We start from the raw sequence: 15,224 nt of genomic DNA, 5'->3' as shown, positions 1-15,224 counted from the left end.
CGTGGGGGCTGGCTCTGTAGGGTGGCCTTAGCTGGAACATCTCATCTCTGTCACCTCGTCTCGTCCTCATGTGGGGAAGATTGTTCATTCTTGGACACAGCCAAGGTTCTACTGCATTCTGTTAGCCAAGTCACAGAGCTAGACTCTGTCTGCTCTTGAATGACAGGAGCTATGAAGGCACATTGCAAGAAGTGTGGATACAGAGAAGGGTTCCTTGTGTAGTAGATCATCTCGTGTTTAAGAGTCTTAGAACAGAGCTCAGCATATTCTTTCTGTAAAGGATATTAAATATTTTGGATTTTGCAGCCCAACTGCTCAACTTGTATAGTTGTAACAGCATAGCAGCTGCACGATAATATGTAGATAAATGAGGGTAGCTGGGTTTCAATAGGACTTTATTCTTCAAAACAGGCAGCAGATTGGATTTGGCCCATGGGCTGTAGTTTGCCAACTCCTACCTTAGAAGACAGTGCCATAAAGACATCAGTAATAAATTGGTTTGGATGGTGTTCTAGTTTGCTAGCTGCTGGAATGTGATATACTAGAAATGGAACCGCTTATAAAAAGGGAGATTTATTAAGTTGCTAGTTTATAGGTCTAAAGCCATGAAAATGTTCCAATTAAAGCAAGTCTATAAAAATGTCCAATCTAAGGCATCAGGGAAAGATACCTTGGTTCAAGAAGGCCAATGAAGTTTAGGGTTTCTCGCTCAACTGGAAAGGCACATGGAGAACATGATGGTGTCTGCTAGGTCTCTCTCCAGGCTTCTTGTTTCATGAAGCTCCCCCGGGGCATTTTCTTTCTTCATCTGCAAAGGTCTCTGACTGGTGGACTCAGTCTGGAGGATCTGTTGTGGCTCTGGTAGTTCTCGTAGCTATCTCATTGTTCTCAAAGGGGCTCTTTCCAAAATGCTTCATCTTTTAAAGGATTCCAGTAAACTAATCAATATCTACATGGAATGGGTGGAGACACATCTCCATGGAAGCCATCTAATCAAAAGTTACCACCTATAGTTGGGTGGGTCACCTCTCCATGGAGATAATCTAAAAGGTCTCACCTAGTAATATTGAATAAGAATTAGAGGACATGACTTTTCTGGGGTCTACAAATTAAAATTGGCACAGATTGTGAAGGTGAACTCACTTTTTTAAAGTAATTACTTTTAGTTCATCATCCTCTCTTACAAACCTATGATTTTTTATTAATCATCTTCCATTTCTTTTCCTTTTCTATGATACTTCTCTCCTTTTTTCTTTTTTTTTTTGCCTGCTCTTCTTTTTCATGTTTCTTCTCTCTGACATTCCTTTGAGTTTGCTTTTCTTCATTTCCTCACAAAAGCAGAGGTTAACTCTAGTTCCTAGAGCCATAGAAGCATGTTACTTCTGAGAGAGTATCTAAGTCTGTATCATGAAAAACTCTACTTAAGATTTGTGCTACTTGAGGCTGCAGGGAAGACAGGTGGCCTGTGCGTGGGGAGACGTGATGCGTCCGCTAAAGAAGTAAATCTGGAGTCACTCAAGATTTCTAAGGAGCTTTTAGAAACAAAAGAAAGCAATACAGAGTAAGCAGAAAGTATTTAAAAATTAGAGCACATCACCCCCAATATAACTAACATATAAAGAACTGAGGAGCTGCTTAGGTCTCTGAAATATCACTGTGCCATGCTAACGAATTAAGTTGTAAGTCAATGGTTAAAAGTATAAGTGCTAGGTACTTCGCTTCTTTTCAACCCAAAGTGTTGAAAGGAAAAATATCCAATATTCGCCACTTCCAACCATGCCTGTGGCAGGTTGGTGAACTGGAACCTCTGGTGGCCATGGGCTTCTTTCTAATTAGGGTTTGAATGCAGCCTTGCGGTTTCCCCGTCTGACTTTGAAGAGACTCAGAAGGACATCCAGCCTTCATTCTCTTTGTATCTTTGAAGAGTTGCACTCTGTTAATGACTGTGATGCGGCCTTGAGTTAACAGAGTTTGTTCAAATGTGAGCAGAGGAACGGTCAGATAAGAAAAACACATTTAAAAGTGAATAATTTTGAAGTAGCCTCTTAATAGTAAAACTGTATTTCTCTGAACATGGTGCAGTTTTATGTGCATGAGTTCCCTTTGTCCTTAAATGTTAGGAGGGGGTATTTGTTGTTACTGGTTTGGGTTGGTCTTTAGGAAGGATGCGTTTCACTATTTTGACAAAGCTGTTGTTCCTTCGGTCTTTTTACCTCATTTCACAGATAAGAAAGTGGGGTAACAAAAAGGAAAGTTAAACATCTTGCCTGAGGTCACATAGCTAAACACAGGCTGAGCAGAAGGATTCCACCCCAGGTAGCCCCAGAGGTCCTCAGTACCATGGTACCCAACCAGCAGCACCCAGGAACCTGTTAGACGTGCAGATTCTCAGGTCCCACCTTAGACCTACTGATTGGAACATCGGGGAGCAGGCCCCGCAGCCGTATTGGGCGAGCCTCCAGCTGATTCTAGTGGAGCCCACTGAAGTTTGAGGACCACTCAGCATGGGACAAGGGCTGGAGTTTTGCTAAGAAGGAAAGAAAACCATACCCATTTAAAGTTCTTTAGGGGAAATCTTTCTCAGACAGAGGACAACAGCAATAAAAAGCAAGACAGAAAACTGAATGAAAGAGTCTTTTCTTTTTCCAGAGGGGTTGATTGCTTCTGGGATAGAAGAAGCAATCTTGTGCCAGGCTCAGTGCTAAGCACTTTACAGCCACCCTGTCTTTAAACCCTGAGGAGGCAGTGAGGATTAAAGGAGATGATTTCCCACATTTTACAGAGGAGGAAAGAGAAGCTCAGGTCAGTTGGGGATTTGCCTCCTGTTCATCCTGAAGATGGAGCCTGATTCTAGAACTGACATATTGGTAAAAAGAATATATACAAGTCACACCTGCTTCTCTCACAATTTGGAGAGGCATTCATGGAGAAACCATCTTTAAGAATACGTGTGATGTCAAAAAACACAACTTACAAAGAAAATATTGCTAAGGTTAGTAATGGAAGCCGGAACAAAAAATCTATTTAACCCATTTGCTTTATCTATTCCAGACCATAATTACTACACTACTACTTGCAGAGCTCTTAATTGGATTCCGTTCAGAGAACAGGGATGCAAAGAAATCAGTTTTCATATAACTGCCCTGAAGTGCCCCAAAGGGCACTAACATCTCTCTGCCTTTGCCTTAAGGCCAACAGAATCGGCCTGTAAAGGTAGAAAAACATTAACCAAAGCTTATTTAATCTAATTTTAAAAAAGATAAAACATTCTCTCTGAAAGGAACCTATTTTCTTTCAATCAGTAGAAGCCTGTTTTTTTTTAATGTTGATTTCAATAAATAAGAGTGCATCATTTTAAAACTACATTCTCTGAAAGCCACAAATAGTAAGCGATTGCTCTGAAATGGTAAAGCAGTTAATGAAGTGGTAGGGGTGGGCATACTCTTTCTAATATAGAGTTGTCCTGAAGAGAGTTCTCCTGGGGCCTCCATACTCGCTGTGGGTTCCCTTTTATGGAGAACCTAAGAGCAAAGACAATCTTCTTAACTTTGGCAAGATGCGAAAAGGAGCTTGTGCTTTGGATGTTCACCAAAGCCAAGTTGCCAGGACACTAGTTGCAAGTAAAGAAAGGGTGTTCGTACTAAGGGGTATTTGGGGTAAACCTTTGCCAGAGATCCCTTTCCAAAAGCTTGTAATACAAGTAACTGGTTAAGGGCATGGGTTTAACAAAAAGAAGTTCAGACCTGGCTTTGCTGTTCAAGAGCTATAGTCATAAACCAATCTTAAATCCACCAAGCCACAGCTTCCTTATCTGAAAAACTGCGGTGATGATACCTACCTTACATAGCTATTGGAGGAATAAGTAAGATGGACCTTGTTGGAATGTCAGAGCACACAGCCCTTTTTTTGCTTTAAACCTTCAGTGGCTTCCTACTTCATTCTAAAAATTCCCAAAGTCCTTCCTATATAGGGCCTGCAGGTCCTGTGCATGACCCACCATGTCACTGTCTCCTCTACATACCCTGAATATACAGGCACACTACAACCACAGGGCCTTTGCACCACAGTCCCCATACTGGGCTGTTCTTCCTCTATCAGTTATTCTCATGGTTCCCTTTATTTGGGACCTGCTCAAATGTCACCTCATCCAAGAGGCCTCTGTGAACATCTTAAGATAATTCATGTGCACACACCTGAATGTCCCCTTCCCCTTCTGGATTTATCTTCACATTTATCACTACCTGGTATATAACTTGTTGGTTTTTGTTGTCAGTCCACCCTACCCCCATAATATAAGCCATGAGGGCAGGGAGTTTTTATTTACTGCTGTATCCTCAGCAGTGAATTCTTTCATTCACTTAATAAATATTTAGTAAGTGTCTGCCATGATTAAACTGTTCCTTTGTTGCATGTCCAGGTCATCAAAGTTATTTTTACTTAAAAGTTTCCTAGCTTTTTGGGGGAATTTTAAGGAACTTGCATTAGAGATGCTTTTATTTTCCATTTACTATATTTCATTTCTATCTGCTGTCCCCAAAGTCTCAATGAAAATGATCTTAAAATAAGTAGCTTTTCCTCTTCCTCCTGAAATTGAGTAAACTGGAAATGTCAAGTTCACAGCTTTTCCTTCACTGTAGAGTCACATCAGGAAGACGGACACCCAGCTGAGATGTCAAACCAGAGCTTAGGCAAGTTTCCCACCAAAACTATCACAAGCGTAATGTGTAGAGTGAGACAGATGGTAAATGCTGTTAGAGCCGGTATTAGACTTGTACAGCACCTGTTAGTTTGTTATGAAACCGTCTTCCTTCAAGAGTCTTAGAGGAAAAGTAAAAGAGCTCCCTATTCCTCCTAACTGGAGAAAGAAAGGGTTAGCCAGAGATGCTGTGATGACAGCCTTGGAGGTGTGCTGCTGAAGTCTCCCTTCGAGAGAAACCAGCCGCCAGGAGTGTGGTCAGTGACAACCCTATCTGTGGCACCCTTAGCACCAGAAACCCTGCAGTCTCACCCCAAGAATTCTAGCCAGTGGCCAAGCTGGGCCAAGATATGAGGCCTGGGCCTTTCCTGTCCCCATTGAGGTTCCTCAGGAACATTACTGCAGTCTGAGGCTCATCCTTCACCATCCTCCTTCCTCTCCTCCCACAGGTGCTAGTCCTACCCCAAAGCCTGTCCTGCCCGTCCCTCCCCCATCTCGTCCCTTTCCCTTTCTCTTGCCATGGCCTCTTATGTGACCCCATGGGTCTAACAGCTCTTCCCCTGCAGGAGGGACACATGCCTCTGGGGCTCTGCTGATATTTTCTGAGACACTCATTGCAGAATCCTCTAACTGGGTGGTACCAGTGGTTCCCATGTACATGTTCTAGTAATTTCTGCACTTCCATGAGACATGATTAAAAAGTGGTGAGGTCAGCATTGTGCCAGAGGGAGAGCCAGTGGGGACTGTGTTTCTTTGAGGCCCAAACATAAGCTATTTCAGAAGACCAAAGTGGGAAGGGAGTGACATGTCATACAGTGCTGTGAAGGAAAGCATTTTTTTAAATTGACTTATTTAAGTAGGAAATGCATGCAAGGGAAAATTCCATGGAAGTTATTTGAAATCCCCTTTCCTTTCGATGGCTCTGTCCAACATTGTCATCTCAACATAGCAATAGCTTAGTATTCTTTCTTAGACCTGTCTCCTCAGTATGTCTTTGGTCATATTTCTAATCACTTGCTCAGTGTAACTTATTCTGGAATCAATTGTGTTTTAACTAGAAATGCTTTACTTAAGGAAGGATTTACCAGCTTGTCATGTTTCAGACATAACTGCGAAGGGCATCTCCTGCTGCTTTTACAGTTTACTTGGCAGGAGGTCTAAGGGATTTGACATTCGTGTTCAGGGTATATATTATAAATATTTGTTGCAAGAAATTGGTCTACCTACCCCAACCCCCAGCTCTGAGTAAGCTGGTGGTCCTCTTTAATTTCTTCTAATATTGGTTGCTAAGGCTAAAATATTGTTTTGATGAAGTTGATGGTTTTAGCCTGCCCAAACCAAGGAAGTTACTTTGAGTGATCACCCATTCCTCCTAAAAACAGGTTTTGTTGACTTTCTTCCTCCTTTTGCAAGCTGATAAGTAATTGCTGAATATCTTAGGAATCGGGTCTTAAAGTGTTATTTGGCGAGAACCCAGGAGCCCGTTCCCACCAGCCGGTTAAAGCCAGGGTGGCTTCTCTGAACCTGAGCACCAGGTGGTCTCAAAACACCCACCTTGGAGATGAGAGAGAGAGATGGTCAAAGACACAGACTCGAGAGTTTGACATCTCAAGTTGGCAGGATTTAACATCTCTTTCTTGAAGTTAAAGAGAAAATGGAAGCTCAGACCCTATGACCATACCATTAGCAGCTAACATAGAGCTCTGTTTCTCAGGGCTCACCCCAGTGCTTCCTTCCTCCCCCACATTCAAATCCTAATCGAGTTGACCAAATTCTAGCAGAGCAAAGGACACTTCTGGATCCCTGTTAAGCACGACTGGGACAAATTTCAGTTTTCCTTGCAAAATGTAATTTGAAAAATCAGACATATTGCTGTGCCTGCCTCTCATTGCTTTGCAGTAACCTTCTTCAACTCTTCCAAGCCAGGTCACTTACAAAGTGGATTATTTTCTTCACTTCTGAGATAAGATAAAAACGAAATGAGTGGATCTGATCTTTCCACTCAACACCAAAATCATGCTGTGCTGTGTCTTATAGTCCTGGCTGAAATGAGCACATTAAATGCTCATGCTTGGTTATTATGGGAGAGAGATTTTCATTTGTTTTGTGGAATTGAGGAGGTAAGATAAAGGGCAGGTCTGTACCTTTAACACATGTAACTCGCTTAGCTCCCCCCTTATCATACAACTGTGTGACGATACATGTCAGGGTAGGGCCTCCCAGCCCAGGGGTCATTTCCTTCAGCCACTGCACCCTGGCATACATGCAAGAAACGACGCTGTGGTGGTTTGTTCTTTCTGCCAGCAGCTGCTCAGCTCAATGTAGATTGAGGCTCCCAAGCAGAAGACGAGAAAGAGCACACAGAACTTGACATCCCTGTGCAGAATCCAAACTTTCAGCAAGTCGAGCTCAATAATTTATACACTGTGGGTTTGCCCCATGCTTAGACTTCCACATTTGCCTTCTGGGTTGTTGGTACCTTGCTCTTCGTAAAGATCCACATAAAGACTCCCTGCAGAAATGTGGTGCAGCTTTGCTGTGAATAATCTGCTTCCTCTTGGGAGACTTACCTAACCTCTATTAGGATCAATTTTCTCATCTGTAGTAAGAGAGGGATCTGTTTCTTTGATTAATATTTGCAAACTAATAATACTATTGTTATTATATTAATGATAATTTACTGAGTACAGATTATGTGTCACTGCCCAGAACTAACTTATGAGAGAGGTTTTGTTGCCGTGCCTGACTTTAGAGATGAAACAAGTGTCAATATAGCTTGGAAGTGTCCAACCACATTTGACTCGGGTCTGTCCCTAAAACCCAGTGCCCAGTAGTTTCTGGTGCTATGAAATCGTTTTTATGTTTATTTAGGTTTCCGTCACCTTGCAAAGAATGATGCAGTGCAGTAATACCACAAAATGAAATGAACGAAATAGAGATTTGGGTTGAAAGGAAAAATAAACATGAGGACGTACATCAAATTAGCAAAATAAACAAGCAGCAAAAATGACCTGTAAAATTTACAGAAGTGAGCTGCTGGCTTGCTTCTGCTATTTCTGCTGGCCAAAGCAATGCAGGAAAGAGAAGCAGTTTCAAGATTCACAGGTATATTAGATTGCAAAGGATAATAGATCAGGAAAAAGAGTTTTTCTCGGTACTGGGATCGGAGGAAAAAGTTCTTATACTAAGTAGACCATATGAAGTAGTGGAAACCCCCCCATCCAAGCCTATCATAAATGTACAGCATTCCAATCTGTTCTGTTGGTGGATTCACAACGGTTTTCTACCTGCCAAAACAATGTGATGAGCTGGCTTAAATAATTGGGATTTATTGGTTTGTGGTCTTGAGGCTAGAAGTCCAAAATCAAGACATCATCAAGACAGCACTGGGTCTTTGTAAATCATCAAGACATGCAGAGGTTAGAAGCAAAGCATTTATAGAGCCGTTCTTTCCTTGATGATGGTTGTTCATATGCAATGATAAGGAGAACAACAAAGTCCCCTTCGGACTGAGGGCTCAGCAGTTGTGTATTAGAGTTCTCTAGGGAGAGAGACTGACAGGAGATAAATATACATTATGTAAATATTTTGAGATTTATTATAGGAATTGGCTCACATAATTGTAGGGGTGGGCACTTCCAAATTCCGTAGGAAAGGCTGAAAGCTGACAATTCCAATGAAGATTTTCTGTGAATTCCGCAGGAGAAGTCGGCTGAAATAGAAAAGGATAGTTTTCCTTCCATCCAACGTCAGAACTTATTTTTTTCCAAGTTCTCTGCCACCTTCAAACAAGGATTGCCTCTCCTCCAGTTTCCAATAACACATTCATTTCCTTCTAAGGCCTCATCAGGAGTATCTTTAACATCCATATTTCTAATAACAGTCCCTTCAAGCAATCTAGGCTTTTTCTATCAAGCGCCTCTCAGTTCTTCCAGCTGCTACTCGTTATCTAATTCCAATGCCGTATCCACATTATTTTTTTGTATTTGCAATAGCAGCACCCCACTTCTGGTGCAAAAAAACGGTTTCCTATCTGCCAAAACAAGTACCATGTGATGAGCTGGCTTAAATAATTGGGATTTATTGGTTTGTGGTCTTGAGGCTAGAAGTCCAAAATCAAGGCAGCACTTTCCCCCTGAAGACTGTGATGTTCTGGGGGTGACTGCTGGTGGTCCTTGGTCCTTGTCTTTTTTTTTTTTTTTTCTTTTCTTTTTTCATGGCAGTACACATGGAAGCCTCTCCTGGTTTCTCCTTTCTCTTCTGGGTTCTTTTGACTTTTAGCTTCCTAGTGTTCTTTCTTGCTTTCTCTCTGTTTGTGACCTTCCCTGTAAGGCCTTCCGTAATAGATTAGGACCTGTCCTCATTTAGCTAGACCACACTGTAACTACAGTAACCTCATCAGAAGGTCTCATTTTATAAGAGTTCACATACAGCAATGGATTAAGTTTAAGAACATGTGTAACTCCATCATTCATCAGCCTCAAAGCAGGTGTGATTCCAATGCATGCTTCAGTTAGCCAACAATCCCAACCAGCTATAAAATGTTGGGGAAGATGCTTAATCTCCACGCCTCAACATCCTTATCTATAAAACGGGATTAATGGTGCCTCCCCCATAGGAATGGTACCAGGTTAATGGCTAATGTATACAAAGCATTTAGAGCATTGCCTGGAAGTTAGTAAGTACTTTGCATATTGGCTAGTAACGGAAGCAGTGATTGAAGTAGAAGTATTTGTATTGTTAGATGCCACAGACCTTTTGGGTTTCTCCTCAGACTAGAACTGTATGTCTCTCCTGGGTTCTTACTTGAGCATAAGTTATTAGTGGAAGGGGGAGTTGCCCATATTGAGCTCAAACAACACAACCAATAAGGAACATCTGTTCAAACACTCAAAGGCCAAGGAAAGGAATACAAAAGCCCCAGAGGATCTTGTGTCATCCAACAAACTTCTTTACCATGCAATAGTACATAGCAAATGTCTACAGTGGAGCAGCCATGGCCAGTGGCACCCTGTTCCTTGTGTAGGATGTGAGCTGTGAGGCCCAGTGTCAGTCTTTCTTGGGGTCTGTAAATTTGAATGGGGAAGGAACTGCCTTGTTAACAAGTTGACACTCTAGATCCATTTAGGGGTAAGCCATCCCCATGACAATAAGAACAATTTTATAAAGACCCATGCCCACCCGTTACAGCAGTCCGCAAGCCATTCTGACAGCAGAACGTCTTCACCAAAGGTTTTTTTTTATCATAAAGTTCCTTTTATTCTAACAATGGTCAGTAATAATAGAGAATTAAGGGTAGTTAACACCCAAGGGATTATAATGAAAACACCACTATTGTCTATAAAGTACAGCCTTCAGCAGAACAAACTTTAACCAGTAAGAACACAGGTACCTAGGCTTCCAAATAGACCCCACAGCCCAACTCCATTTGAGTCAAAGGAGCAAGAGAAAAGGGATGGGGCGGAGGGGAGGGCATAAGGGGTAGCGTATTGACACATGTTATTTTAGTGTAAGGGCTTTATTTCTAACTTGAAAAAAAAAAAAGACTTTTCCATCCGAGAAAGAAAGTGTTTATGCAGAATCAAAAAGGGCCTCCCACATGTGGAGTTTGGGGAAATTCCCCTGGAATAAAGCCTTAAAATAAATGAGGTGTGAGGAGTCAGGTGGGCTCTGAACTTCCAGGATGTGATGAGAAGCTGGTAGTAGCCTAAACCCTTGGCATAGGGGTCCTCGAGCCAGAAATAGATTCTAGCAAGAGTGACTCTTCCTGCCTCTCTCAAACAAAATGCCCTCTGGCTCCCAGCTTGTCCAGTGGTTTTGTGAAAGAGTTCTTGTCCCTTTCCAGTCCATTTCCACCAGTGGCTTACAAGAAGAACTGACCATCTTTGAGCTCTAAAGTGTGACTGGGAGGTGCTTTGAGTCCAATGAAAATTGAATGCTGGGCCCCCTGGAAGAAATTCTATTATGGTTTGTTTCCTTACCAGAGAGTTCCATTACCATTTGTTAACTGCAAAACAAATCGTTTGCCAAGGAGAGAACCCCAGCTTCCTTTAATCACTCTTGCAGTACGCAGATCTGAAGGAGAGTTTTCCTGATGGTGAGACTTGGATCCATCATTGCATTGGTCTGGTCATGGGGAAAGGATGATGGGTGCCCAGAGCCCAAGTTCTGACCAGTAGATATCAATCTGAAATCTTGAACTGTTGTTAAATAGAGGTCCTATGACCTAGAGATTCACCAAAGGGTCAGATCCTTTGCTAGTAGGAAATGAAGAGATACCTAAACAGGTTTTGTTTCAGTTTCTTACCAACGGGTTGCCACATAACCCTCACAATTATGCTCTGATTTTTCCTGGTGGTTTGAACACTTTGGGTCTGAAAACATCTTGGCCACAGCTGACCAACTTACTGTGAGGCTTTGTTGGTGAACCTTATCTTTAGCATGGGTCAGGGTTTCTTTATGAGGCCCGTTGGCAAATTTCTCCTGTGGCAGTTGCTGCTCCTGACAACTGCTAGGTTATTATCTCTGGGACTGCACGTGCACCTGGCAAATGATATTTTCCCCCATTTGCTTTTGTTGCTAGGGAGCCCAGAGGCAAATTGGCAACCTTTTCTAGCTTTGTAGAACCTTACAACAGACAAGCATTTTTCTCTCTCCTTATTTGACTTTTGTACTTCTTTTTTTCCTTACCCAGATTTCTTAACCTGCTTTGAAAATAATTTCTTTGCAGTGGCATTCAAACAATGCTCCAAAGCCACCTCCAACCTGTAAAATGAGGTTGAGTTAGGAAAAGGTGCCCTTTCCTCCAGGCAGACATTCTTGATGCCCTGCCCTTGCATTTATTCATCTGCCTGGGGTCCCTCCAAACTGACCTGATGGGTGCTGGGCCCAGCCCAACCCCCGCAGCTTGTTGATTTTCTTATATTTTGGTATGGTTTTTGGAAAAAAAATATCATTTATCCAGCAACTTTTTAGTTCATAATAGTTTTAGGCTGCTAAGAGCCCAAAGATGAAGATTGCTTTAAAGCATCTGTTTTCATGGAGTTTGCATATGGTGTGGGATTTAGTCAATAAACCAATAAACAAAGAAATGAGATCATTGCAGGCCATGATCAGTGCTACGAAGAAAATATCAGGATACTTAATAAAGAATAAGATGAGAGACCTCCTTAAGGAGGTCAGGGAAAGTCTCTTTGAAGAGGAGGTAAGTGAGGTGAGGCTTTGTAGAATGAAGAGGAGCCAGCCAGGCTAAGGGCAGGAGAAAGACACCTCTGGATGGGAGGAACTACAAGGGCAAAGGCCCTCAAGCTCGAGAAAGCCTGAGAGGGTCAAGGAAAAGGTTCTGAGACTCAAGTGCCCAAGGTGGAGGAAGGCACAAGTGAGAGGTCAGGAAGGCTGGTAGACCCAGATTGTCTGGGGCTTTTAGGGCATGGTAAGGAGTTGGAATTTTATCCCATTCGTGATGGGAAGCTACCAAATGGTATTAATGAGCTGATTGAAAGTTTAAGGGATCAGTCTTTCCGCTGAGGGAAGAAAGAGCAGAAGTGAGCTTTGTTTTGGGCCCAGCAGGGCTCTGAATTCTGACACTCTGTGGTTACCCTGGATCTTGACATTGGATTTACCTTGGTGAATTTTGCTGCTTCCCTGGGATTTAGGAAGGTGGATTTTGGACAGTGAAACTAAGAGTCTGACCTGCCCTTAAAAGCTTAATCCTATGATTATTGTTTATTTGTTTTAAGTCACTGCCTTGATCCATTTTCTGCCAGACAGGTTCTTATTCCCAGAGTTACGGTTGTCTAGGAAGATTGGCTCTTTAGATCACGAAAAGAACGTGTGGGTTCACAGACGCATGGGTGCCAAGTCCTGGTGCAGTGCAAGCAGGGAGCACAGGATGTCTGGGTTCGTTTCCTGGGCACCCACTTTGACTCATTGACATGGAATTTTCCTAGGGTGTTCCTAAGCACAATGGTTGCTCTCTTACTGAAGACAAGGAATCTGTTCTGGTGTGTCTTCAAGTTTGGCTAATGTTCCTTTTTGACTCAGATTTTTATTTTTCTGGTTTTCACCAATGTTCCTGGTGTCAGAGTCCACTGTAATGGTTCTTAAACTTTTTGTGTGCATCAGAATCACCTGGAGGGCTTGTTGGAACCCAGGTTGGTGGCCCATCCCCAGAGACTGTAACTCAGTAGTTGTGAGTTCTGCAATTTTGTCAACCTGCCAGGCGATGTTAACGCTGCTGGTCCAAGGGCTACTACCCTTTGACTAAGTAGCTCAAGATCTTGCTCAAGCCCTAATTTGTGGACCCCAAATGACGTTTGGATTCAAAAGCAAAAATCTCAGTACTCTTCGAGGCATCTGAATGCTGAACTGTATATAGACAAGAAAAGTCACTGATGTCTTAAAATATATATCTCTTGACTTTTGACATTGCATTCGACACCGGTGGTGATTTCTCTTCTGTAGAAGGATACCCAGAGGCTGGAAATAGGGGAGGCCTTAGTCTTTCTCCAAACCCTGGAGAAACTTTCTTCTCTGTGACCTTCAGGGCATGAGTGTGTTTTGTTCTTAAACCTGTTTTATGAGAAGATGTTCTATAAAATTGAACAATCTTTCAATACAAAAATGAATGCAAAGAGTTTTGAAATGAAAAAATTCCTTATTAGGAAACGTGATCATTAGATTCAGCATGTTGAAGGGTCATTTCTCATTTTCCCTTGTGGAGAAGCTAAAAGATATTTGCATTTTTATTAGATTCAAAATGGTGTGTCATACAGATTGACCCATTTCTTTTTTTAATGTAATTTTACTGAGATATATTCATACTTCATGTAATCTGTCCAAAGTTTACAATCAGGGGCTCACAGTATGATCGTATAATTGTATATTCATCACCACCATTTATTTTAGAACATTCATTACTCCAAAAATCAATCAATCAAAAGAACACCCAAAACTCCCATACCCCTTATCCTCAGCTATTATTTACTTATTTTTGTCTTTATTACTCAATCTGCCCATACACTCGATAAAGGGAGTGTCAGTCACAAGGTTTTCACAATTGCATGATCATGCCATAAAAGCTCTAGTGAACTAATGGTAACTAATCAGGGTTAATAGATTATAGTTTAACAGTTTCAGGACTTGCCTTCTAGCTGTTCAACTACACTAAAAACTAAAAAAAGGATATTTATATGATGCATAAGGATGACCTCCAGAATGACACTCTCAACTCAATTTGAAATCTGTCAGCCACTGAAACTTTATTTTGTTTCACTTAGTTTTCCCCTTTTGGTTAAGAAAGTATCCTCAATCCCACAATGCCAGGGCCAGCTGAACTCTGAGAGTCAGGTCCCACATTTTCAGGGAAATTTATATCCTGGGGGTCATGTCCCGTGTAGGACAGGGAGGATAGAATTTATTTACAGAGTTGGCTTAGAGATTGACCTATTTTTAAAACATTTTTTTTAATGTTATTTGTTATTTATATTTATTTATTTTTTTCGGACCCATTTCTTTTTAACAGGAATCCTTTGTGTTTGAACCAAACTGCCTCTTCAAAGTGGATGAATTTGGCTTCTTTCTGACCTGGAAAAGTGAAGGAAAGGTGAGACACTTCCCTTGCTGTCTGGTTTAAGCCACTCTGTTTCTCAGAAAGCAGACTCAGTATGTCTTGAGGGTATGGACCCTATGCTCACTCACTCATTTAAGTTTGTTTTTTTTTTTTAATTGCATTTTACTTCCACAAGCCAGGCTTTAGGGATACAGTGGTGATCCGGGAAGTTGTCCTAGCCCTAAGGGTATGGTTGAAGAGCAAAAAATATGTTTCAAGTCATTGGGTGCCATTATAAGAAGCACAAATTGCTGCTACAGCATCAGACTAGTCTGATTTAATCTTAGGGGTTAGGATGTTTTCCTGGAAGAAGAGATGTTCAAGCTAAAACCAAAAAGGTTCATTGTGCCTATGTTCGCCCAGACCTTAACTCCAAGCGTGAACCAGTGTACACCACTGATAAATGTTTGAGCTGAATTTAAGAAAAACAGACTTGTAGCTATATACAAGTTAACATTATCCCTACTTACTATATTATTATATATACAAATATATTTAATGATATACATATATAATTAAAATTATATTTATTAAATTAACATTTTGTAAATAATTGTTCAGAGTTGTATTATATACCTATGGATTTGAGATAGAATGTTTGTGATGATCAGAAATTATGCTGTTGGTTTTTCACCCCCTCTTCTACCTTAATCTAACCAACATTGCCATCATCATCATAGACATTTGTTAAGCATCTTGTCTGGGCTAAAGGTCTGTTAGAATTTAAGCTCATTTGCTGCATTGTATTCTGTCTTTCCAGGAAGGACAAGTGCTAGAATGTTCTCTCATCAACAGTATTCGGTCAGGAGCTGTACCAAAGGTACCTGTGACTGGTATTTGCTAGTCTTCTAAACACAGATTTATTGAGGTCTCCAGAATGCTGGTTAACCCATTCCTGCCCCCAAATCATCAGCTGTG

The 15,224-nt window shown here is 41.5% G+C and overlaps 1 protein-coding gene across 16 annotated transcripts in view; it reads left to right on the top strand.

Moving 5' to 3' along the window:
• Positions 1–15,224, top strand: part of PLCB4 (phospholipase C beta 4) — a 399,612-nt gene that overhangs the window by 256,226 nt on the left and 128,162 nt on the right. For all 16 annotated transcript variants that reach the window (XM_077115609.1, XM_077115566.1, XM_077115557.1 and 13 more), the window contains 2 exons: positions 14,220–14,300; positions 15,067–15,126. In XM_077115609.1, the coding sequence (XP_076971724.1) occupies positions 14,220–14,300; positions 15,067–15,126 (141 nt within the window). The remainder of the gene's footprint in view (positions 1–14,219; positions 14,301–15,066; positions 15,127–15,224) is intronic.

Source organism: Tamandua tetradactyla, chromosome 1 (assembly GCF_023851605.1).
Source record: "Tamandua tetradactyla isolate mTamTet1 chromosome 1, mTamTet1.pri, whole genome shotgun sequence".
Lineage (NCBI taxonomy): Eukaryota > Metazoa > Chordata > Mammalia > Pilosa > Myrmecophagidae > Tamandua > Tamandua tetradactyla.
This window is presented reverse-complemented; position numbering and strand designations above follow the sequence as displayed.